At 38.1% G+C, this 25,293-nt stretch overlaps 1 protein-coding gene across 3 annotated transcripts in view; it reads left to right on the top strand.

Annotated features, from left to right (window-relative positions):
* DCP1B (decapping mRNA 1B) overlaps nucleotides 1–20,448 on the top strand; it is a 40,517-nt gene extending 20,069 nt beyond the window's left edge. For 2 of the 3 annotated variants that reach the window (XM_021535031.3, XM_085568507.1), the window contains exons 4-9: nucleotides 3,425–3,491; nucleotides 5,298–5,433; nucleotides 9,597–9,725; nucleotides 10,445–11,284; nucleotides 17,493–17,741; nucleotides 19,492–20,448. In XM_021535031.3, coding sequence (XP_021390706.3) covers nucleotides 3,425–3,491; nucleotides 5,298–5,433; nucleotides 9,597–9,725; nucleotides 10,445–11,284; nucleotides 17,493–17,741; nucleotides 19,492–19,572 — 1,502 coding nt within the window. In that variant the 3' untranslated portion in view covers nucleotides 19,573–20,448. Of the gene's footprint in view, nucleotides 1–3,424; nucleotides 3,492–5,297; nucleotides 5,434–9,596; nucleotides 9,726–10,444; nucleotides 11,285–13,440; nucleotides 13,883–17,492; nucleotides 17,742–19,491 lie in introns of those variants that run through there. The other variant, XM_085568508.1, reaches the window with a different exon arrangement.
* The last annotated feature ends 4,845 nt before the right edge of the window (nucleotides 20,449–25,293 follow it).

The following is a 25,293-nucleotide window of genomic DNA, read 5'->3' as shown; positions in this document are numbered from 1 at the left end:
AAATATTGAGAGGTTAGAAATTGGTATCTATAATTCTGGAAGATGGCAGCTGTCAGCTTCTGCTTATAAATAGTATCAAGTGTTCTAGTGTTAGTGAGGACAGGAGAAATCCATAGCCAAAAAAATGAAAATTGTAAGGCAGAAGCTTTCGAGTTGGCTCTGAAGTCGTGATTTAAAACTTAAATAGTGTCCTTCCTGAAATTCAGTCACTGAGATATTAAAGGAGCCTCACAGATTTGGGTAAAATTTTTCCGTTTTGATTTATGAGTAGCCTGCCTTTTAGAAATTCTAAAAATTCTAAATACTGATACCCTTAATAATTAATAATTTCAGTCAGTTTACTTAAGTAATTTATTTAGCTTCCCATTCAATGTGAATTGGGTCTTCTTGATTTCATAGCTGCATTATGTCATAGTTTTGTGGAATCTTTTTAGCTACATTGTAATTTTGGCACTTTTTTCACTTTTAATGTCTTCAATTCATTACTTTGTTTTTATATTTTTCTGGTTTTTACAATAATATCTTCTTACATAACTTTATGATTGAAGCTTGGGCCTAAAAGTGCCTGAATATTTCCTCTTCTACTTAGCAGTAGAAAAATTTGCTTTGTGTCTCTGATGTTTCATTATTCATTTTTAACATGAACATGAAATTACCACTCTACACATGATACTTAGATGTGGAATTCTATTTTGTCAAACAGTCTGACAGAGTGGGAAGGCAGATAAAAGTAATCTGTTTATGTTTAATCCTGATAAAACCAGCAGTGTTTTCATGCTGGTAGAAAGCTTGCAGTGGAATTGTATTGTGTGTCTGTGAGTGTGCCAGGTTCCCAGACAGTTAGAGGTTGTTATCAGCTTAGGTTCTCATTCTGGTTGTGGGGTTTTACATGTTGTCATACACATAAGAATTTTTTTTTCATTTTGTCATCATTAATCAAGATGGAGGCCATTAATACTCATTCTTACTGCTACTATCTATGTTTTTTTCCTCTTAAATACAGATTATAGGAGAATGTAGTACTGTAGTGTGAATTTATGCCATGGTTACTTCAGGTATCTCAGATTTCCACAAGTTGCTGTGTTCTCACTGGTCCCTCATTCTCACATGCGTAAGAGAGTTTGGAGTGTGTTGTGCTGCCACAAGCTCAGGGATTGTTTCTCAGTATATTTCAAGTATTCATCTCCTCTGGACAGATGGGAGCAGTGTGGAAGGAACAACAGTGTGACTGTCCACTTCTGAAAGATTTCACCACTTACTGGGTGAGCTCTAAGCTCAGAGGATGTTGGGCTTTGGTCTTAACATGCTTTCAACTGCTTCCTAATTTGGGTTGGAAATAGCATTTAACCAAGGGGAGAAAGTAAATGTGGGTAGGTCTGAAGTTCAGCTAAACTCTAGGCTAAAGGACTCTGGATCTGCAGTATCCTAACTTAAAACTGGAGTTAAGATGGGATATGTTGTTGGGTGGTCGTGTGGTTTTGTTTGGTGGCATAGACTCAGTGTCCTTGTTCTGTGACCGAAATAGATTTGTATTTGTTGCAATTGTATTTCAAAATATTAGTTGTAGTTCTGTAAAATCTGAAATCTGTCATTCTGGTTATCAGTTAACTTGTGTTTGTCACTGAGTTGAGGTAAATCAACAGCAGAAGCAAGCCAGTTTTAGTTTTGCAGCTTCTAATGGCCATAAGAAGTTTGGAATTTCCAAGGGACTGTCAGCTTTCAGATTTATTAGATATTCATCAATAGTCTGTGACATGTCTGTTCTGTTGGCCAAAGGTGAAGCTGTCCAACCTGTGCTGCATAATTGATGGTGCCACAAGCTGTGGTAGACATAAAAAATAATTTAGGAAGATAGAGCAGATGGCCAAAATTTCATCAATACTCTTCTTCACTGGAGATTCTTTTATAAAGAATAAGAATCTTGATTATAACAAATTTGATTTGTCTGGGATTCTCAGTCTGCTTGCTGTGCTGTTGCATTGAGGAGTTACTTGTGATTTGGAGAAATTTTAAAATGTGTTTCATCAGAAGGATGAAAATTTTGCATAACAGGTTGGTGTTCTGGAACTTAGGAGTTGTTCACACACTTTTCTACAAGTCCACAGTTTATTATTGAACACCCATTGGAATATGCTAGACTATTAATGTGAATTTTGCATAACAGGTCAGTGTTCTGGAGCCTTATGAGTTGTTCACACGCTTTTCTACAGGTCCACAGATCCATATTCCCATTGGAATATGCTAGAATATTGATGTGGATTTGAAATGCATATTTTAATATTTCTGTTAAAAGACCTGAGATTACTTGTGTAGTTCAGCTCTAACGTTGTACATTTGTAGAACCACTAGTGCATATTATGTTACTTGCCTTTTTTAGGTAAATAATAGAAATCATCACACTTTACAATAATCATAAAAAGGACAGCACATATACATAACATTAAAAGTTAGGTTTTTTTATATCTACAGGATGTCTGATTTGTGAGGTATTTTAGACTTTTTGCCAATGTACTGTCTGTTAAACATTGGGATCATTTTTAATTCTATAGAAGACAACACACAGCTTTAAATTTGGGAGGGAATGGAGAAAATTATATAGTTGTGTCTTGCAAACAGCTGTACATTCATTTTCTTTCCAGACATTAACAAAGCCAAGGTACACTTCATATGCCATGGGTTTGGCTCTGTGGAATTGAAGGAGTTATTGCTTTTGGATTCTCCTAATATTAGGAATTATTACATCATCAGGGTCAGTGTTGCAATTGTTTTTGAACAGGTGCTCAAGTGAAATCCATTTTCAAATGAAATGTAGCCACCACTATGGTGTAAGACATGGTAGGAACTGCCAATTCCTGGTAAAGTTAAGACAACTCTTGCCTGCAGTAGGGTAGTGAGGGAAAGAGGAGGAAACCCAGGAGCTCCTGTAGAAAACAGTGAGCAGAAATATAGCAAATCTCCAGGGAGGTAGAGATGTTCATCCTACTCCACCAGCTCTGATGCTCTTTAAGATAAACCTAAACATTCTTTGAAAACTAAAGAGATTTTCATACTTCCTTATGTGTGCAGTGCTCCCTGCAGCATGCTATAGTGGAGTCAAATGGATATGACAACTGAAATAAAAGACAGAGAAAAAGATTTCAAAGAAAAAAAAAAAACACCTCTGGTTTAGTGTTCTGAAGAAAAGGATCAAAAACCTTTGCCTTAATTGAATATTTAAGAGGTTGTAATTTAAATGCTTAGGGATGGGCTTTTGATATTTTTTGATTTTATAGGTTCTGAGGTGTCATTTTGTGTTTCTAGATGGGGAAAAACATAAGATGAAAATAAATTTTAAGGTTAATTTACAGGTCACATTTAAATATCTACCAGGAAGAACTGCTGTTTGAGAAGATGCTCATAGTTTGTGTTTGATGTACATTTACAGTGTCCATATATGGGATTTGGTTTTATGATAAGGAAGAATGCCAAAGAATTGCAGAGCTCATGAAAAAGTAAGTGATGGGTAAAAAAGACTTCTGTGCTTTTTTTATATATGCTTTTTGGTACACACATGCACATTTTATGTTTTTAGGATTATTACACCTTTCTGCTTTAAACTTACAAACTTTGTTGCAAGTGTCAAGCCTGCATTTCATAAAATCATAAATAAGTCACTGTATTGCAGTATTTTTTCCTAATTTGTAGTGCAGCTCTTCAGCTACATCAGAGTGTACCAGTTGATATGATTTATTTCCTGATGACTCAGAAACCTATTTTAAAGAATTGTATTCTTTGGGGATTTAATATATTTTTCAATTTGGGAAGATTTTATTTTTTAATATTGTTACCTTTTTTTTTCTTTATATCAAGGTAAATGCAGGAAATCATGAGGGCATGCTGTACTAATAGAATTTCTGTGGGTTTTGTCCTGTTTGTACAGCATGGCTGAATTCCTGCTTCCTCATTTCTTAGCAATAGATATAAAATTCACTTTGTTTTCAGCATTTAAAGCAAGACTTCAGTTAGCTTTTAAGTCATTGCTTTCATGCACATAAAAATGTGCATGAAAGTGTTTTTCTAAATCTTAAACTTTATTTTTGCAGTCTAGCCAGAGGTGAAGATTTCACACAGAACTGTGTTCTCAGCTGTATTTTAACCTAAGAATATCATATGGGCAGCTTTTTTCAGTATCACACTTCTTGTGTCCAGGATGGGCCAGGATCATTCTTCTGCACTGTTTGCAGTGACCCTTTTCTTAGGACTGTGTCCTGCAGGTTTTTATGTTTGCTTGGAGAATGAGGAAGCTGAAGTCATACAGATTGTATCAACATATGTAATCTACATTTTCTAGAGCTATAATGTGGAGGATGCAGTAAAGAGGCTAGGTAGGGACAGGCAGTGATTGGCTGTTCCAGCTGCCTGTGGTATATAGGGTTAGACACACCAGACAGGTATTGTGATAAAATACTGGATTGGGAAGGTAGTTATCTTTAGTCCATATATCCTTTTTTTGAAGTAATACCTGCTGCTTTTCATTTTGCAGTGACAAAACAGTGTGAAATGCAGACTGTTACAGTGGTAGTGTTTTGTTCAGTGGGGTTTGTTGGTTTTGCTGTATATCCTACAGCTCTAAAATGAGTCAGCTGTGACCCAAGAAATAATTGATGGGGATGAATTTACAGAAATAAACAATGAACCCTAGGAAACTCAGGTTTTTGACAGCTCATTTTAGTTAACTAGCTAACCGAAACTCAAGTTTCAGTTGGTGGTGATTAGGTGCTCTCAAACTGGTAATTTACTACAATAAAACCTAGTTTTCAGAGGATTTGTGCAAATGTAAACCATGTGTAGTGGTTTATAATAGCAGTATTTCATATAGATAAAAAATACCCTGTTGCTCAGCCAATTGGCTGTGTGTTTTAATTTTCAGCATTCTACAATAATAATAAAACAGCTGGGGCAGGAAATTGGTCATTTGCTAGTACTTAATGCCTGATTTGTGTGTGTTTGCCATCCTCCACCACCAGCAGAACTGAATAACACTATAAATTCCCTACTCCTTCTGCGTATAGAAATTCTGACTCAGTTATGGAAATTTTATTCTATGGTCTAGTGTATTCAAGATTGGAGAAAATTAATCTCATGTCAAACTACAATTTTATAAAGATCTTTTAATAGTGATTTTTTACTGCACATTTTAATGAAGATGGGCAAAGACAAATATTTGAGTTTCAATTAAGTATTGTACAGTAATTGTGGTTAAGTTTTTATATTTTATTTGTACTTTTTTTTTTTCTCATATATCCTCCACCTTTCAGCCTAACTCAGCAGGAACAATTCAAAGCACAGCAGGGCACAGGAACAGGGGTGTCCCCCATGATCGTGAATTCTGCTAATAACAAAGAAGTGGATATCTTACGGATGCTTACCAAGGCCAAAGATGAGTATACCAAGGTGAGACTTGCTCCCACTTTACATTATGAAACATAAAAGGTTTGATTTTGGGTTTTGAATAGTTCTACTCAAAGTCATTTTGGACAATGTTAGTGTTGGACAGTCTTAGTTTGTGTAGAAGTGGCTGGTAAAAAAAGTTTAGACAAAATTTGCTAAAAATTCAGAAGTTAATGCTGTCAATAACAGGTTCTGGAAGAAGAATGTGGATATGATTATTTGTTGAACAGTAGAGGCTGCCTTTCATTCTGACCCTTAGAGCTCTTGGGCCTATTGAGGAGTACCTCTTTCTGGGTGAAATATTTACCTGGTGATAGTTTCTGTGGTTTGTACAAAGGACTTGGTTCAGGAGACTTTTGACAGTGAAGTTGCTGCTTTTAATTGTGGTTGTTAGCTCCTTTCAGGCACTAATGGAAGGAAATGAAAAGGTTGAAATGTAGTATGATTTCAGCCCATGTGCTGCTTTGGTCTTCTGAGGTTTCTAAATAAAGAAGTAACTAATGGACTAATAATGTTCTCTATTATTGAGCAATCAAAAACGTTTTACTTTGGGGAATAAAAATCTAATAATTTTAACTATCCATATATAAGCTGCAAATTGTTACACAGCCTGCAGGTTCCTGCTGCTGTTTCCTGTATTGCTTATGTGCTGTCATGCGATAATACAGCTCCTAAGTGTTCCATAAGAGTCTGGAAATGTACATATATCTTAACTTTTTATCTCCTTAAATTCCTTGTGCTTATTTTTTCTGAAATGTAGCTACTAATAAAATCCTCAGAATGATGATAACAAACTGTTTGAGCTAGGGTGAAATGGAGCCTTTTTCATTGTATATATTTTCTATTGAAGCTTGGGGCCTTTGTATTTTCTGTAGTAGAGATTTAATGTATTATAGTGGACAAACACTTCTAAAACCTGGTATTTTTCCTATCTTTTAATACTGAATCAGTATCTAATCTTGGCATCAGAGAATATGATTTGAGATGTTCTGAAATCTTTAAGAGGTTTTCATTAGATAACCTTAAAAATACTGCAAATGGAAAACTGGGAAAATATTAGGCTGTCTTCAGATTCTGTGAAAAGAGGGTGATAAATCTAAAAGATGTTACCTTCCATTTCTGCACTAGCACACAGAAATCAAGACAAGGGAGAGGAAATTCTGTTGTTTAAATAATAGCTTTTAGGACTCTTTTCCCTTTAGAATCTTTTGCTTTATCTTTTTTTGCTTCTTACTTTATCTTTAATCTTTCTGCATTTAAGGGATTGCCAAGGACATAAAAAATAACATGAAAACTTCCTCCTCATCTGAGACATGAGTGCTAGGAATGCCTGACCTCTTACGAACAGGATGTGTATGATTTCTTGTACTGCTAGTAATATAAATTTCTAAAGAGTGTGATAAATAAAGGCAATGACGACCATTTTTCTATTTAATGTCAATATGTTTCAGAGCACTCATGCTTTTTGACTGGTTTATGACATCTACTTTCTTGTCAGTGTATGTTTTATTACTTAGAGTCTGATGTGCTGAAATTAGTTATGAAATATGTTGTTCTCTTCTTTGAATTCTGTGTTTATTCAGTGAAGAGTGTTTTAAAGTGTTGGAAGCTGTATAATAAGAGCATCAATTTTCTAAATTTGTAAGAAATTTTGCTCAATTTTTAGGAGTGTAACTAATTTTGAAGTTCCTTTTCCCCAAATTATGTTATACATTTGGAGGTTACATTACATGCAAAATAAAATACACAGCTTCCCCTTCCTTTTTGAAATGATGGAGCTTGAAGATGCTAAACCACTGAGTTTTGGTTTTTTAATGTACTTCTTATACACTTGCTTTCTCTTGACCTCTGCTGAGAAAAAGTTGGCCTCATTGATAGCCAGGGAGAAAACCAATTGAAGAGTTGCAAGGGTACAGAACAAAGCATGACAAAATGGGTTTCTCCTTAACCATTGTGCCTTGTCTTGTACTGCAGGACAAGCTCTGGGTTACAGTTCTTCTCCCAGTATTTAGCATTTTCAGCTTCATGTTGTCTAGGTGGAGTATGAATCTCATGACACAGAGCAGCTGTTTGCTTTGAATATCTGTGTCTCTACCAAACTTGCCAAAATCCTCTCAGTGATTCCCTTGCTCTTTTTGATCCACATGGACCATATGTGTCTAGTTTTGTTCCAGTGTTGCTGAGCCTTTCTTTGACTTGATCTTAGAACCTTTTGATTACTTAGCAGACTTTTGTAGCAGCAGAGCTTTGAATAGGACTCCTGACCAAAGGAGACACCTGTGAGGCAAAACATAGTAATTGCCAGATGTTCTCTGGTTCTCTCACTACAGAGCATGGTGGGATTTCTTTCATGCTGCTTTTTGCTGTTTGTTGATAATAGCATCTGATATCTTCTTTACCTGTCTACCTGACAGTTACTTAAAATGCCATGCTAGTGCTCCCAACTTACTTATCAGCAAGACTGTGCTCCCCATCTGCCAAAATGGCTTTAAATGCTGAGCTCCAATAGTTGCAGATGCCTCTGGAATCATCACAGGCTTCTTTTCTCTTCCATGAGCTTCTGTGTTCAATAGCAACCTACTAGCCTTGTTATCAAGTCACAGCAATGATACCAAGTCAGGTCAATGTCATTCTTGTGTGTACTGATGCTCATTTGGCTGAGGAATTTGGTCTAAAATATGCTCATATAGTGATGGCTCTGTTAAATACTGCTGCGTTTCACCTCATTTTTATATGCTCAGTTATGTGATTATGCAGAGTATGACAGTGGAATCTAAGGTACTTAAGGTTTCTGAAGAGCTCAGCCTATTAAAATATCCTGAGGAAATAAGGATATTATTTAAATTCTGCAGAACTCCCTAAGAAATATTCAAGAGGATGTTATCCATGGTGTTAAAGAAAAAGTTTATGTGCTTTATGCCCAAAAAGTTAGGCTGAAAAATAGCAATGAGAAGATACATTGAAGAAAAGGTAGAACCATTAGAAAGAGAACTGTTTGTGAGGAAAAAAGAAAAAAAGCTATTGAATCTTACTGAAGTGGAGTTTTGGTCCATGTAGGATCTGTCCAGCCTGACAAACAACTTAAAGTGTTCAGGAGCTATTAAAGCCCCTTAAGTCCCCACAAGAACTCCAGTTCTGGTTTACTGGGCAGCCCTGGAACCAGCATGTATTTATTTTTTGTTGCAATAGGTGTCAGAAATGGGTTAATTGATCAGCTTTTTATATTTGAGAGTGGGGTTAGAATTAATTCTTTTAACTGTTAATTATTATATTAACTTCTTGTTAAGTAATTATTTTTAAAAACTTTCCATTTTCTTGGTTTCAACTCTGTCAAGTGACAGTGACTTTAAAGAGCCTGTGTTCTTTTCTACTGACAGTAGTGTTCCTTGTATACCCAATGCTTTTTTAGTTTCATTGACTATATTCTTATATATAGCATCTTATTCACATTTTTCTTTTCCATTTACTGTTTCTCTTTCATGGAGCATTTTATGTGGTTTTTTTTCTAAATTAAATCATGCCCTTCTCTCTCCACATGATATTTTTTGTTCATCACATTTTTTGTTGATCACTTTTAGTAATCTGTCTCTAACCATCTTTTTCATAATAAGAAATCCTACTGGTCCTACAAATTGATTAAATCTTTAATTACTTTTCTGTGCATGTATATGCATCCTGCAAGTTCCTGCCATATAAAGATTTATGTAAAAGAGTTAAGAGTTATTATTCTACTTTTTGACAAAAGCATTTTAAATTATCTTTATGGGCACATTAATCTTTCATGGATCTAAATTACTTCTAGCTGCCCGTTGGATGCAGGAAAAGTATGTCTGTTGCTTGGTTCTTAAGTTGCTTTTAAAAAGTATTTTTTGTTTTTGAAGTGCAGGAAAAGCAGAAGGCCAAAAAGAGAACTGAGATTTAAATTAGAGGGAAGTCTCATACTAGGGAAATCTTGGAATCAAGTGTTCAGTTTTACATATGTCTTGAGGTTTTAGAAAATTGTGTTGCAGTTGCTACTGTTCTTCTAATAGTATAATACTTCATCAACAGTGCTGCAGTTAGTATTCTTGGTTATTGAATATGTGGTTATGTCTGTTTTACTGTGGTTGGGAACTAGGGGAAAATATATTGTCACACATACTAAAAATCCTTTTTTTCTGTTGCAGTGTAAGACCTGCTCAGAGCCCAAACAAATAACCAGTTCCTCTGCAATCTATAACAACCCCAACCTAATCAAACCCATTCCAGTGAAGCCGAGTGAGAATCAGCATCAGCGAATCTCCCAGCAGAGCAAGGTAAAATCTGTGGCATTTGTTGACTGCTGCAGCTGCACTGAGTAACAGGAACATTGTTGAGGTCACTGCAAGAATTTGAGATGGAACCACTGTAAGGGATGATTTTAACTAGTATGGTTTGCAGAACCTCCCTAATACCCCTACTGTATGATGTGGAAAAACATAAACAGCAGACATACTATGCTAATGCAACAAAGAAATAATGGTTTTTCAAATTTCTGTCCTAGTCAATTGCCGGACCACACTTTTTGTGGGTTTTTGTTTGGTTTGTTTTGGGTTTTTTTTCAGAGGAAATAATTGAAATAAAGACAACTCTTGGTATATCTTCAAGCTAAATCACAGTGCAAAATCCTAAAAATTAAATTCAGCTGTGAGCAGCAGAGACACAAGAAGTGGCTCTACTTCATACACAGGCAGATTTCTGTCTCTTATTAATATTGTACTGATGGCTGTAAAAGAAGATGCTCTTTCATGCTATTTAAAGCAAAGCCACCACTATGTCTTAGATTCACTGATTTTTTTCCCACATTAGCAGCTTGACAACAGTCTTCTTGCCCTTCCTATGTGACAAAACTATTAAAAAATCCTCTTGGGGAAAAAAAAGAGCATAGCAGTTTTCTCAGCTTTTCATTGAATTCTGCTGGCTAAATATTGTCGCCACTTAATGTAACTTCTGCACGAGGGAGCTGTGTTTACTCCTTTCCTTTGTCCCCTCACAGAACGTGGATCCTGAACCGCAGCACTTGTCTTTGACAGCGCTGTTTGGCAAACAGGACAAGGCAGACGGCGCAGAAGCACTCACTAAGCAGCCCCAGGAGAAGCTCCCTGTCAGGCAGAGTGTGGTTCGCTCGCTGTCCTACGAGGAGCCCAGCAGGCACTCCCCCTGTGCAGAGAAGCAGCTGTGCCCCGCCATCCAGAAGCTCATGGTGCGGGGCACAGAGCTCCATCCCCTGGCCGAGTTCCCCGAGAGCCGCCTCTGTGAAAATGGCAGCGTCCCCCCCGTGGGGGAGACTTTCACAGGCCTCTTCCAGCCTGTGACTTCCCACGGCATTGCCACGTCTCACGGAGCTCAGGACACTGCTGGCACTCAGAGCCTGCTGCAGAAGTTGCAAAGTCAGTCAGGGTCAGTGGCTAAAATGGAGCCCAGTGCCACAGGACCTGTGAACTCGACAGCTTCCGTGTTCAGCAGGACTCCTGCTCCTGTTGGAGCACCAACTGCACCAGTAAATAACATGAACCAGCCCCCTCTGGTGTATTTCAATGGGTCCCTACCAGGCCAGACTTTAGAGGCTCAGACACTTGGTAAAGAACAATCCAAACTTCCCAGACAGCCGCTTCCTCTCTCTGGCAATCAAGCAGCCAATTCTGGGGTGATTTCGCCTCAAGAATTATTGAAAAAACTCCAGATAGTGCAACAAGAACAGCAGCTCCATGTATCCAGCAGACCAACGTTGGCAGCTAAGTTCCCAGTTGTTACACAGAACACCAGTACCCTGAAACCACTGGATTCCTGGATAGAAAAGGCTCCAGGCACAGAAAAACAGAGCAGTCTCTTCCAGGTAAATGGGGAATTTCTTCATCATAAAAATCCAGAATTCTTTCAAACTTGATCTTTTCTGAGGTTAGTCTTCCTTCCTGCTGTGTGTTGCGCATTATTCATTTTGCAGGTGATACTTCCCCGACATCGAGTAAGTCCTGATTTACCAGGGTGTTATATTGTAAATCCTGAAGGCCACCTCTCTTACATATCAACCATGACCAGAAATACTGCAGTGCTGGGTTATTCCAGAGCCCCTGTGAAAAGTCACCTAGTTTTCACTTACCATACTTGGGCTGTTACATGTAATTGCTTGCTACCGAGTGTAATATTCTGGGTTTAATAATTATTTTCTGCAAAATTAGTTATAGCTTTCTCTGTGTAGATGTGCATTCTTTTATATGCCAGTTGCTAAAGATACTTAAAAGGTCCCTTGTTTTCTAACAGCAGCTTTTAAAAGTATTTATATATTGTTCAGGTAGTTATCTTATACCATACCTGCTACTTGTAGATATTTATTAGCTATTTTTCTTTAATATACTATGTATTATTTTGAAAAAAGGTCTTGTGCCTAAAAGACCTCAAAAAATTCTGTTTATTTTGATCCTAGAAGTCAGACTGGTGTCTTAAAAAATTCAGGAGATGTTAAGAGACTGTATCTCTCTGAGTACATTTTTAAGTTCTTCAGAAAAGCAACATATGCAATTACAAAATGTCCCATCCAAAACACCTACTCTCTTTAACAGCTTCATTTTCTATAGGATTTTCTACATTAAACTGTCTTTACATGTCTTGTCTGGGAATGTATCTAAGTCCTTCAGCTTCCTTTTTTTGAGATAGGCTGTGGGGTACTGGAGTCTGACTTGTATGGGAGTGTAGAAGTTACTGATGCCAGGTATTCTCCTTTCCACTGTAAAGCTGAAATCTACTTTTCTATGGTGACTATTCCACTCTTTATTTCAGTTTTATTCTGTTTTTCTCCTTTATTTTTCTAATTCTGTCAAAACCTGGTTGAAAGACTACAGGATATTTCAACATGCTAGAAAGTTCTTCTATACATGAAGAGGCTGGAAAGAGTGATAATAAAAGAGCCACATCTGTCACTAAGTTTGTGACAGGTCAAGTTTTCTAATTCCACGAGAGAAGTAGGAGGAATATTAATTTGATACAGCAAATAGCCATCATTATTTTTGTTCTTTTAATTAATGCAATAGGATTTGAATCTGTATGAAAGAGTTTTTTGGGGATTAGTCATTGAAATTATTCAGAATCAGTTGCTTACAGATGGTAACTTTGACTTTCCGGTGGAGAGCTAAAGAATAAAAGGAGGATCCAAAGTCAAACAAATTGATTTGTTTTCACTGGGAATGGAACTTGCCTGCTTTAAATGTAAGAAATTGTGTGATTCACTGGTACATGTACTGGTAGCATGAGGGAGGACATAATGAAGGTAAAAGTGAAATGAGGCAAGTCCAAGCTCTACATTGTAAGTCAGTATCCATTAATAAAAAATAAGGAAATATGCTGATATATTTTTCAGATTAAAAATGCCTACAGATTCTGCTATGGCAAATTAATTTTGTATATATGAAAAAGACAGTGTTACCAGTATTAGTTGCAATATGGAAAGGCAATTCCTGAAGTCTGGTCCAATGCAATTGCAACAGTTTGACTTCTTGAGTATGGATAGAACAGCAGCTTGTGAGAAAAGTCTTCTGCGGAACAATGCTCACGCACTGTGATTATTGCTGCAAGTTCGCCTAAAAAAAAAAAAGCAGCAACTGAGATTCTCAGTCTTCCTTTGCACAGCTGTGAGCAGAACAAGGAGACTGAGGCTGTCGAGGAGTGGCTTCACAGGCTGCCACAGCTGCTATCAACACAATATTAGATGCATGAAATTTGGACATTTAATGAATAGACTAAAAATGATAACGAAACTGTCATTAATTATTGCTTAGGACACGTAAAGCTCTGCAGTCTGGGAGGAATGGCCTTTTTCACGTGCAGCAGATTGCCACAAAAGCAAAAGCAGGGAGGCTAAAAATGAAGGAAAGAGTCTGCTCCTTTGGAAGCCGTGAATTAGCCACACAAAACATGCCTGCTTTTGAAAAGCAACCTGGAAGATAAAAACCAACTTTTAAAACCAACATTAATCTTTTTATAATATTATCCTTGCAGTAGACCAGAGGCTTCAAGTGCTGCCATGCCTGCAGAATAGATATTTGAGTGAAATTGAATTGGCACCAATATATCTGCACATGCTCATACAAAATTGATCAAAGCAGATTCTGACACCAAGTGCAGCAAAAGGTTTGTTCTCTGTAATTATTTGTCTTTTGGTATTGCCTCTCCTACTACGCTTCAGCATACAGAAAAAGCAAAAGTCTGACAGGAATAGAGAGCTATCTGAGCAGTGTCTGTTGTTGGAAAAATCAGATTAAAGGAACACCCTAAATCCATCAGCAGCACTAAGAAAATGTAAGCAATAGTCCTTTCCACAACTGACACATTACAAGTCCAAGTTTAAATTGGCTTCTGCTGCATCTCCATATGGTACAAAAACTGTGATCTCCCACATGAAAAGGAAGAGACCAGTTACCAAAAAAATGGGGGGGGGGGGGACAGTGGGGGGGGGAAGAAGGAAAAAAACAAAAGCCGAAGAATAATACTTGGAAGTGTTCAGCCTGGTCTGGTGCCAGCCCTGTTTTGTGAAACATTCTTTATTTCTTTATGCAGACAGTGAGTAACGTGTGCTTAAGAGACAATAAAAAAGCATCAATCTACAGTGGGCTCTTAGGGATATGTTTACTTAGGCATGTGTTATCCTGATTATAGATACATGCATGCTTAAGTGTTTATGTTAATCAGAATTATGGTTTTAAAGTGCTTACAATAACCCAGACACAAATTTATCATTTCTTCAGAAGACCACATATCTTGCAGCTCATTTTTCACATTTCTTGGATCATTTTTCCATCAAGAATGCATTTTGTACATAATGTTACATCTTCTGAGTATGTGCATGAAACCCCAGTGTCTGTGGTGTGAGCATCACAGCACTGCTTCTCTGTTGTCCTGGCTGCAATTTCAGCAATTGTATAATGCAAATAGGTGCATTAAACTTGTTTCAACAAGTAATTTCAGTTTCTGTCACTAAACACCAATTAAAATATTCTAAATTAAGCTTGAAAGACAAAGCAATGTTAGCATTGTAGCCATCTTTATTTTAATTAACTGCCTTTAAAGTTCCTGAACCATTCTTAAAATTATGTTGTCAGTTTTAAGCAATGCCTCTGAAAACTGTTTAGGCCCACAGCACGTACTGGATGCTGATGTTCCAGAGGAGCACCTGATCCACCTGGGATTCTGTTCACTCAGGAAACAACAGAAGGTGCCAGTTTGCATGGCAGGAGACCCACTGCGTTCCTTGGTTCGTGTCACCCAGCTGCCAGCAGCCACACAGAGCACCAATCTGATATCTTAGTGAGCAGTTGGGCTTCAGGGAAAGTATGTTAGATACTGCACAAGTTATTCTGCACATTTTTCTTGTTCTTACTTCATTGCTGCACAGCTGATGGCAGACTCCTACTCTGTTATTAGTGACTCAGAGATTTAAGTGTTGACCTGACAGCTGGAGATAATGGATAAAGAAGCAGCTCAGTTTCTGTGGGTAACAAGTTGATCAACAGAATTTTAGAAGCGCTGTTATGACTGGTGAGAAGTTATTCAAAGCTAAAAGATTGGTCCAAAGGCTGTTTGTGTCCCTCCAGAGCATTTGCAGTGCCTTCTGCAAAAGTGTGGTGTTACAGGAATTGCACTGGTAATGCCAAGATCAGCATCCTGTTTTCTGGTGGGTGTCAGTTGTCCCAGTGATTCAAAGTGATCTGAGCTGACTCTCAAATGAAAATTTTGCTTTATTTTTAAAACAAACCCCAAACAATCAATGTTTTTTACGTAAAGGTTTGTTCAGTGGCAGAAGCTTTGAACTTGAGCTGTTAGCAAAAAATACATTCTAGCATTAAGGACAGACATAAATGCTATGCACTGAAAGAATACACATATACTCTATATTTTTCTGACAAAGTATTTGAAGTTCTGCATGACCCTGTAGATGTCGGCTGTGTCACCAGCAGATGGCAATATTGCTCATTCCATATAGTTTCCATATGCTTGGCATGTCCTACCTAACAGACCTTTCTATCCAGAGAAGACAAAGCATTCTTCATGTGTCTTTTAAATCACAACATGTGCTTGTCAGGAGGAGCTGTGTATTATTAAGGGCACAGTTTGTTTCAGGTTTTGTTTGTTTGCCTTTGGGCAAATGAGAAAAATGTCTTTTGACTTCGAAGGCCATGTTATGTGGGGCTGACAGAGTCTGCAGTAGATTAAGCTGTGTTAGTGGGACACTGTCTCCTCCAGCTGCTCCAGCTTTCCCTTTGCAGAATGTTTCTGCCCTTGTACAGCAGTTTTGTATATGCATTCTTGAAATCACATTAGGAAGAATCATCTTGTTTAAGCAAGCCCTGCCAATTTTGCTGGAGGTAAATTAAAGAGAAATTGCTGCAGCAGCATGGATGAGTAGAGCAGAAGCATTGGGATGAGTATCTGGGGCTAGTTGGTGTTCCACAGGCAGGACAAGATCTGTGCAGAGTCTGAAGGTCTCACTCTACAGAGGGGTGCCACTTTGGACTCATACTGGTTTTCTTCTAAAATGAGTGTAATTCTTCAAGCGTAGGTGTGCAAAGCTTCAGTCAGTTTGTAATACCTCTGCTCAGTCAGAAGCTTGGAACACAGACCTGGTCATTGCTGTTTTGATTACATACAGTGGAGTTGGAAGCAAGCTGTAGTCTAGAGTTTTGTAGTACTCTGTGTTTGAGAAACAAACACAATATTTACCTAATTAGGTAAATATTGGGGAGAACAAAAGCAAGACTTGCATTAGGTGTACATTGCAAGCTTTCTTTCCTGATCCCTAGTCTTTCTGCTTCCTTAAATTTTCCATAAAAAATGAAATCTCAGTCCTCTTTGTTTCTATTTCTCTTTGTATCGTGGTCTCACAGACGTTGTTCAGAAGTGTCTTGGGTAGAGCAATCATAACTAGGAGAAAGACAAGCTACAAAAATGTGACTGTTCTTTAATGATAATCTCTGTGGTTTTGCATACCTAGGAGATCAACCTCAGTTCTCTTTTCTTCAAAATTGAAGTGTAATCCAGAACACAGAGTGAAGTGATTCAGTAGCCTTTCACCTTAATATGGTAGCAATAAATCATGCTCCAGTCCAAAAGGGAGGAGCTTTGGTGGGCTTGTATCAATTCCTTTGTCTGTACTTTAAAAAGATTGGATACTTGAATAGCAAGAAGATGGCTGATTAGGATAAGTTTTATTACGGGAATTACCTGGAGAGAGATCTGATGTCTAAAAGCTGAGTGAATTAACTTTCTGTGTCATGTTGTATATTACATATGGTAGTATTTGCTAATATTATATCTGATAGTATTTGCTAATCCTGCATGTTTTACAGTTCCAAGAGTCACTGCAAAATTTGAAGGTGAAAATTATTTGGCAGATGTGCAGGTTGGTGTGGTTAGGATACTGAGAAAACTGCTGCAGCACCAAGGTTTTCTCTGAGGGCCACTTTGATTTTGTCAACTCTGTTTTGGTTGTGTGTCTGTTCTGTTTCTGACAGTGCCATGAGTTCACTGGATCTATAATTTTGGTTTCCATTTTCTTAAGTAAAATGAGAAGGCAAGATACACACACACACACATATATATATATATTTATAAAGTAATTTGAAAGTTATAATTGGAAAATACTTTCTAGTATTAGGTACAGGGGTTTGTCTTTAACAGTGATATTTGCATGTCTCATGTTCTCAAAGATTAAACTTCCTGACTTGCTCTCCCTGTGTGGAAGACTTTACAGCTGCATTTTCTAAGTGCTGAAACTTAATAGTATTCCGACTCCTGTAAAAAAATCCTGTTGTCTTAAGATCATTTGCCTATCAGATTTGTCACACTTGACTCCATGTCTGCAATCTCAAATTGGATGGAAGACCTTTTCATCGGGAAATAGATCCTAGAGGCGGTGTTGAGCTGGAGTTTTACATCTCAGTATTGCTCTGCAGCAGTCTGTGCCCTCTGCCAGTCTCTCTGCAGTTCTCACCATCTCCATTCCCACAGAATTACACAGACAGCTTTAACTGATGCCTGTGTTCTTACCTGGACAGGTCATGTCCCCTCAGCGCATTCCTGCCACTGTGACCCCCACGCTGCTGATGTCCCCCATGGTGTTCAGCCAGCCCACGCCCACTCCACCCAAAGCTGCTGAGAGCGGCCACTTGGCAGCAGCCAACCCCGAGGCCACTGCCAGCTCGGCCAGCCTGCTCCTGCCCCTGCCAGCCCCAGAGCCAGGCGTGGCCAGCAGCACCTCCATCACCAAGATGCAGCTGCAGGAAACACTCCTACACCTCATCCAGGTACAGTGCCAGGAGTTCTCCCACTTTGCTTAAAATTCTGCTGCCCGTTTTGATATGAGCACCCTGTCATTGTTGTATTTTTCTAAAGGCAAAATGAATAATTAAATATATGTTGGAAGTTGGGCTACTTGTGCCAGGGTGATGTGATAGGCTCTCCCTCCTTGCACACTGCTGGCTCAACTGCATTTTGATTAATGCATCTGATTTGGGGTTCAGGAAAGGTAATAAATTTGGTGGAAAAGAACAAAGATGACTGAAAGCTTTGTAAGGTCAGCCTCCAAGCCAGAGGGACATCTATTTTATTTTTAGCCAAGGATAAATAATGGGTGATTACCCTAGTTGCCAGATATTTCAGAGATGTGTGTAAGCAGTAAGAGGAATTCAGATGGGAGATTAAAATTGCAGGATGAGTGTGAGCGACTTTAAAATATGGACTAGATAACATGAATGTATGTTAATTCAGTTTAGACTTTGAAATAGAGAATTACATTAAATAAAATTCCTTTTGCTGCAGTTTTTCAGGTTTAATTATGACAAAACATTTAACAATGTTATGTATTAGATGATTGTTTACTGCTCTGGCATGATGCATAATTATGATTTTTTTTTTCTTTATCTTGCTGTGTGAGTAATATCTGAAGAGTAGAAGTTGAGGAGAGATTACATAACTAAAAACCTGGCTGCAGAACACAACGGGCAGAGAAACAAGTCCAGTTTGTAGGTCAAAACTATGTGCCTGTATGTCTTTGGAATAAAATTAAAAGTCATTATTGTAAGTTACTTAAAATGTTATTTAAGTTACAAATTCAGAAAATAACTAGTATCTTCAACAAGCTGGAGGGCTTTCTCATTTTTCCCTGTACTTTTATCTTGGGATTTAAAAAATATCACATTATCTTGCCTTTACATACTTTGAGTGTCTAGATACTATTAAATCCATACATTAAGTTAAAGAGGAAAAACTAGTCAAGGAAGATTGGGGTTTACCCTCTGTAACTTTTTACTTGTAAAATACATATTTAACCCTGCTATTCTTGGTGGTAGTTAGGATTAACTGAGTTACCTTGAAATTATTCACTGCCAATTTGTTAGCTGTCATTTTCCATTATATAAAACTACAATCTTGGATGCACCTAATTTTCCTTAAATATTATCTTTATTGTAATTATCCTCATATGTTTATGTAAGCTACTTATAACATTCTTTCTTAATGTGGGCTGACTCATTCTTGCAAAATGTTCTTCAGAAGGAAGAAGTTAAGTATCAGAGCAAAAGGAGCTGCATGCCTTAGGGAGCGTTAGGCCTAAAAGAGCTGAACAAGATGCAAGGAAAATCCCAGGTAGGATTTTGGTGTAGAATCACAATCCCCAGAGTGTTTCATTATTCCTTCAGGCATGCTTGAAATGACCTGATAGAGGACACAACTTAAGGGAGTTGCTAGATAAGTGAGGGCAAAGAAGAGAAATAGCAGGATTGTAATTTCAGTATTGTCACTAAGTTATTATGCAACAATCTGGACTCTATTTAAATGCACTGTGAGTTTAGAAATCTTCTTTCTGTGTACTCATTGCTCCTTACTGAGGTGCAGTCATGGGAAATAAAACAGATCTTTGGTGAAGGAAAGGGCTTTGCTATGGTTCCCTTTTTAAAAAAAGAGTAAGGCTGAAAAGTGTCTAGTCCATAAAATGGAATACCTTCTAATCTCTTTACTCCAGTTATCCTGCTAACAATGACCTGTTCTGTTTTTCAGAATGATGACAACTTCCTAAACATTATTTATGAAGCATATCTCTTCAGTGTGCGGAAGGCGGCGATGAAAAAGCCTATGTGAAAGATCATCTTTTCAATCAATTTCCATGGCTTCCTGAACTCCAGAAAGAAGATTTTGAAATTTTCAAGTATGATTATGTTTGAAGAAATGAGTGGTCTTAGGCATTTTACATACACTTAGATTTTCCTTGTGGGCAAACACATGCTGTACTGAGAAAAAAAGTGAGCAGAAATGGCTGGTGCCTTTAGCGAGGGGAGCGTCACAACGCTGAGGAATTAATCACAAAATATCTTAAATTATTTTTCTTACCCTGGTCCATACTTAGAGTTGGTTTCCCGGCATAAAGACTCAGTTCTCAGGATCCAGTTTCCTTTTTCACTTGCAGTCTGGTTACTCATTGCCGAGGTTTGTGTCCCTGGTTTTCCCTGAGCCGTCCTTTGCAGCTGTCCTGGGGAACGCGCCCGTCCCTGACCACATGGTGGCAATGTTGGACTATTTTTAGGAACATGAAAATCCTGAAAACGAAACATGAAAATTCCTGAAATCTTGGAAAGGGAGGTTTTGGGAAGACTGATTGTCGTACTTAGTTGTCTGAAAAGCAATTTAGAAGAAGTGTCATGACAAAATTTTTGTAGGAAAATCTTTTTCTATTTTGACAAGAGTATTTTTAGCTAGATATAGAATGGGATTTTGGAAGTGTTCTAGGAATTGGGTTGGGGGAGGGGGGTTATGAACATACTTGACTGGCACAGAGCTCTGGGGTGACACTGGATTCATGTTTCCATTATTCCAGGGCCAATCTGCATAACTGTAAGCAATGTGAAAATTTGTTACGGGGAATGCTACCTGGTGTAATTTTTTTTTAAGCGTGTTCCTGGGGCACAGTGATTTCATTGATCCATTTCTAAAGAAAATAAAGATGGATAATCCTTCCTATGTGCTGTTTCATTTTATTGCACCATGGGCTATATATTTCGTTTGTATGACTGGAGAATGTTTTTACACTTGGCAGAAGGCACATGAGGTCTTAAGTCAACTAGAATAAATGATTGAAAGGATTTTTATGTATATTTTTATTAGCATCTGCTGCTGAAGTGCTAGTTTACTACAGTTTAGGAATACAAAGTTGTTGCTGAGGAGGAATTTCTTCTGTGGGCGCAGAGAGCCCAAACTGTAATCCATGAATGATTATTCAATCTTCTTTACTGTGGGCATTGATGTAGGCACAACTCAGTAGCCTCATCTGTGAAAGCTGTTCATTGTCAGTTTAGCTGCAGGTTTCAGTTAGTAGAGTTGCAATGAGTCAAACAGCTGCTCCTGCCCCGTGCAAGGGTAGGGGGAATTTGCTGCCATTTCTTGGGAAAAGCTCTAAACACATAGGAAAAAAGCCCAAAAAGTCAAGAGCTATTTTCTTTATTCACATAAGCAAATAACCCCAAGAATCTGCTGGAGTTTCCCTACACTAAGTAACTGGTAGACAGCAAGTCACATTCTGGTTGCATGTTAGTTTATGATTCTTGCAGATTCAGTGAACTGAATGTGTTGAGCCGATAGCAGGAAAAGCAGACTTTAAAGATAGCAAATTCTAATCCTGTAGCCTTCATAATTTATATGTCCTTTATAATGTATATGATTATACTGAGTTAATTGGTATTATTTCAGACTGAACTGGTGTGGAAGATACTGCAACCTACACAAAATAATTTGAAACTAAATACATGCATAATTGGTGTCTGTGATGTTGGATTATCTGAGAGTGCAATTTGAAGATGATGAGGACACATAGTTAAGACCTCGTTTGACATGTAGAACTTCTTTAATTGGCAGGTAGAAATAATCCTTAAGCATCTCAAGCTGTCTTGATAATAGATTTTCTAATTATGGGGCAAATATTTTATTTACAAAAAGGTAAGTAGAAGTTTTAAAAACGTTCTTATTTATTCCTTGTCAGAGCAATTTACAGAAATTAAAGGCATATTTTTTAAAACATCTGTTAACTCTGGGTGCTTAAGAAAACTGTAGTATTGGCATTATGCTTGACAAGCTGAGGCTTATCTTAAAGCAGACAAGGATTGAGGTAATTCAGGGTTTCATTTCACTGCCCTCCTTTCTGGTTACATCTACACCAAGTAATGCTGGCAGAATTGTGTTTCTCTCACTGTATTGCACTGTAAGGGATTTCTGGGATTATTCAGATGGCATAAACTTGCCTTTTGTGGAGTGAAGAAAAGTTGTTACTAAAGAATGGAGGTGCTGTTTTAAATTCTATCCTGCTTACCAAGAACAGTAGTGGTAAGAAGACAGAACAAGCTCAGAAAGAAACCCTGAGTTTTATGACAGTGGGCAGAAGAGGAAAAGTAGTGAGAGAAATCTGTAGAGAAATGAAGGCAAACTTCCTGTCTAGGTTTCTATCTCAGAGGACATGATCTGCTTTTTCAGGTGCATTTGAGAATTGGAGACTGAGCTTGGGATCATACTGGAGTGTAGAACTGACCCATGTCCCTTTCTACTGCAGACTGAAGTACCTGTCTCAGAAAAAGGCTTTATCCAGAAATACAGCTGGAGGCTTCCAGTGTCATGGAAACCTGGAGGATTCTCATGGAATACTGAAAACTTCATCTCTGCCTTCTAGCATTGTGGGGTTTTAGTAGCTTTGTTATCAACTGGGAGAGTCTCTGCAGCCAGGTTTGTGCACTATGCCAAAAAAGGTGTTCTGAGTATCAAATATAGTGAATTTGATACCAAATTTGGTGAGTATGAATGAACCACCTCTGAATATGGTGGTTGCAAACATTCAGATTCCTCAATTTTTAAATTTTCTTTTAAGACACTGTTAGAACTATGAGCTGTTAGGCTAACAAGGCCTTTTGAGAAGAAAAGATTTCAGCAGTTTAGAATTGCCTTTCTTTGGGTGTGTTTTGTTTTTTCTTTATCTGAATATGGAAAAGAGAGCAAGTAGAAAATCAGAAAGTATATAAGGATCATATTAACTCTAAATGATTTCACAGTATGCATGTGTAATTTTATTGTTTATGTACTTCTTGTGATACTGCTCATTTTGAGTTGTGTTTTTTGGTTGTTTTTTTTTTTTTCCTCCCAGCAGAATTAAATAACTTTAAATAACATTTGGTACCAGCAGTAATTCCAGCAGCAGTTGCAGCAGTGCTTTATGCATTAGTCCCATTTTCAGCCTTGAGCTGATATTAGTTTTCAGTGTCATTCCACTTAACCACTGTCCACTTCCTTAAAAAATTCCACACCTATTAAACTGGATTGAGAAGACAAGAGTAAAAAGCAAAACACTGAAGCATCATTTCTGTCCATGTCTATCATGGAAATCCACAATACTCAGTGAAGACATCCAAATATTTTCTCACAGAAAATTCCACTCCTTAATTTGATTTTTATTCACTAGCGCTCTGTTGTTCCTGCTTGTTGTAGCTGCAATGGGGATAATTAAAATGGTGCAGCAAAATAAAATTTCCCAGGGGCAAGATGCATCTGAACAGACAGGATGCTCCACCTCCTCTGACAACCTATTTAGAATGTGTTGAACTTTGAACTTCAGTCATAAAAGCAGTGGGTATTGGAGATTCCCGTGTCCCTTCAGGACATTAAAATCATAGTTCAATATTTTAGCAAATGTGGAAGTCTTTGCTGAGGAAAAGGCAAAATTAAAAGACATTTTTCAGTAAGCATTGGAGGTTCTAATGAAAAAAATGTTATGAGAAGGCAGCTTTACCCAGAGGGATCCATGAAACCTAGAGAAAGGCAAAATTCCACTCCTGGAGATGAATAATGCACTAAAACTTTAATTCTCAGTCAACATACAGTAAACCTTACTGCTAATTCTGAGGACTTTAAAGAGACTCTTACAAGTCTTTGCCTTTTCCAAACTCCTGAGAATATCTCTAACAAGCTTGTTCTGGCCTTTAGATATAAATCTGTGCACAGCTCAGTTGGGAATATTGGAGCAGGGAGCTTGGCACATGCAAGCTGCAGGTGGAAAATGAGGTTCTGCAAGACACTGAGGAAACAAAGGTTGTGGCTTTATAAATACTTTGAGCTGGCTCTGCTGCTGAAGAGGAAGCTCAGTGCTGCTCCCACACCAGTCTTTTCTGCCTTTTCCTATTGTAAATGCAGGTGAACCCGGTGCGAAGAGATGATGATGTCTGACTCCAGAAGGATGAATGATTTCTTTACTATAACTATACTATAATACATTAATATACTATTTAAATGAGATACTAAAACTACAAACCTATTTTTCTAACTACCATATCTAACTCACAACTTGTGACCCTCTCTCAAGAGTCCAGCCACAGGTGGGTTGGATTGGCCATCAGGCTCAAACAATCCTCACCAGAATACAATCAAGCAATCACCCCAGGTAAACAATTCTCCAAACACATTCCATGTGGGAAAAACAAGGAGCAAAAATAGAAATTGTTTTCTCTTTCTTTTTCTCTGTGCTCCTCTATGAAAAATCCTGAGAGAGAGAATAATGTGCCTGCCACATTTTCCCATTGTTTTTCTCCTTTTTTTATTTTAAGAAGGCTACATGGTGCCATGTCTTGCAGCAGAATTAATGCAGCATGCCAAGGTTGGGATTGATGTCGTGGGGCTCGGGGGAAGCCCAGGCACTGGATCAGGGCATGGATGGGTTGTGCAGCCCTGGGCTGGGATGTGGGGAGGGCAGAGAGAGGCAGGAGCTGCAGCTCTGTGTTGAACTGCTCTGAGCTGTTGGGGAAACTGGGATCCAAAGGTTCTGCCTCTTGGCTGACATCAAGATTTGGCAAATGCCACAAGTAGTAGAAGGGGTCTTGTTGTGCCCCCTATCTTGGCTGACTGGGAGTCCAGGATGTTTGCAGGTACCCTTGCCCAGGGTAGCTGCTGATCCTGAGCCTAATCTCAGCACAGGCCCGGTGGAAAGATGGGATCTTGGCAAGGGCAGCTCTCAGCACAAACTTAATTTAGCGTGAGGGATTAGACTGTCTGGACTAAAGTTAGCCTGGGCAGCACCTTCCCCAGCAGCAGCACCCTGTACTGAACCTGCACTGGCATAAGTGTCAGCCCCTGCCTTTCCCCACAGTGCAGCAGAGGATGGCATGAATCTGCCCTTCACATTTCTGGGGTTTTTTTCATTTAATGGAGATTGTACCCTCAAACCAGAATAGTGTTCAGATATAAATCTGCTCAGCACAGAAGTGAATGTGAAATGCAAGAACCACATTGCTTTAAATATAGCTGAAAAAATCTACTGAAACAAGCAGGAAATAAGTACTGGCAAGGGTAAAGTAGAGAAGAAAAGGAGATTTTTATGTCACTTTAAAGAATAGATTTTGGAGAAAATATGTTTAATGTAGGAATGCCTTTCCTTTATAGCTGTTGTGGAAAGAATTTGAGTTTCAAGTAATCTCCATGCTTTTTCTTTTCAATAGGTGAGCAACAACATAAAAAAATCCAATAAATTAATTTGGAATAAACATCTGTTGTATACAATAGGAAGTCACTGCACATTTCTGAGAGCAGCAGCTTCAGTCAAACAGGTAATTTAAAAAACCCCACACAGTATTTTTTAATCCATTTGGAGCATACATTAATTAAAGTATGTTTTTTCTCTATTTGGACACTAATGCCACAAAAAGCAAGGTAAGCCCTGTAAAGGCAGGAGAAAAAGCCCTCCAGCATTTGACTAAACAGGAGAAAAGAAAGGATGATATCTTCCTATCAGCAAGAGAGTGTCCTGCTTCCAGGCCATGAGGGAACTCTGGAAAATTA

The sequence above is a fragment of the Lonchura striata genome, chromosome 1A, assembly GCF_050655825.1.
Source record: "Lonchura striata isolate lonStrDom1 chromosome 1A, ASM5065582v1, whole genome shotgun sequence".
NCBI lineage: Eukaryota > Metazoa > Chordata > Aves > Passeriformes > Estrildidae > Lonchura > Lonchura striata.
This window is presented reverse-complemented; position numbering and strand designations above follow the sequence as displayed.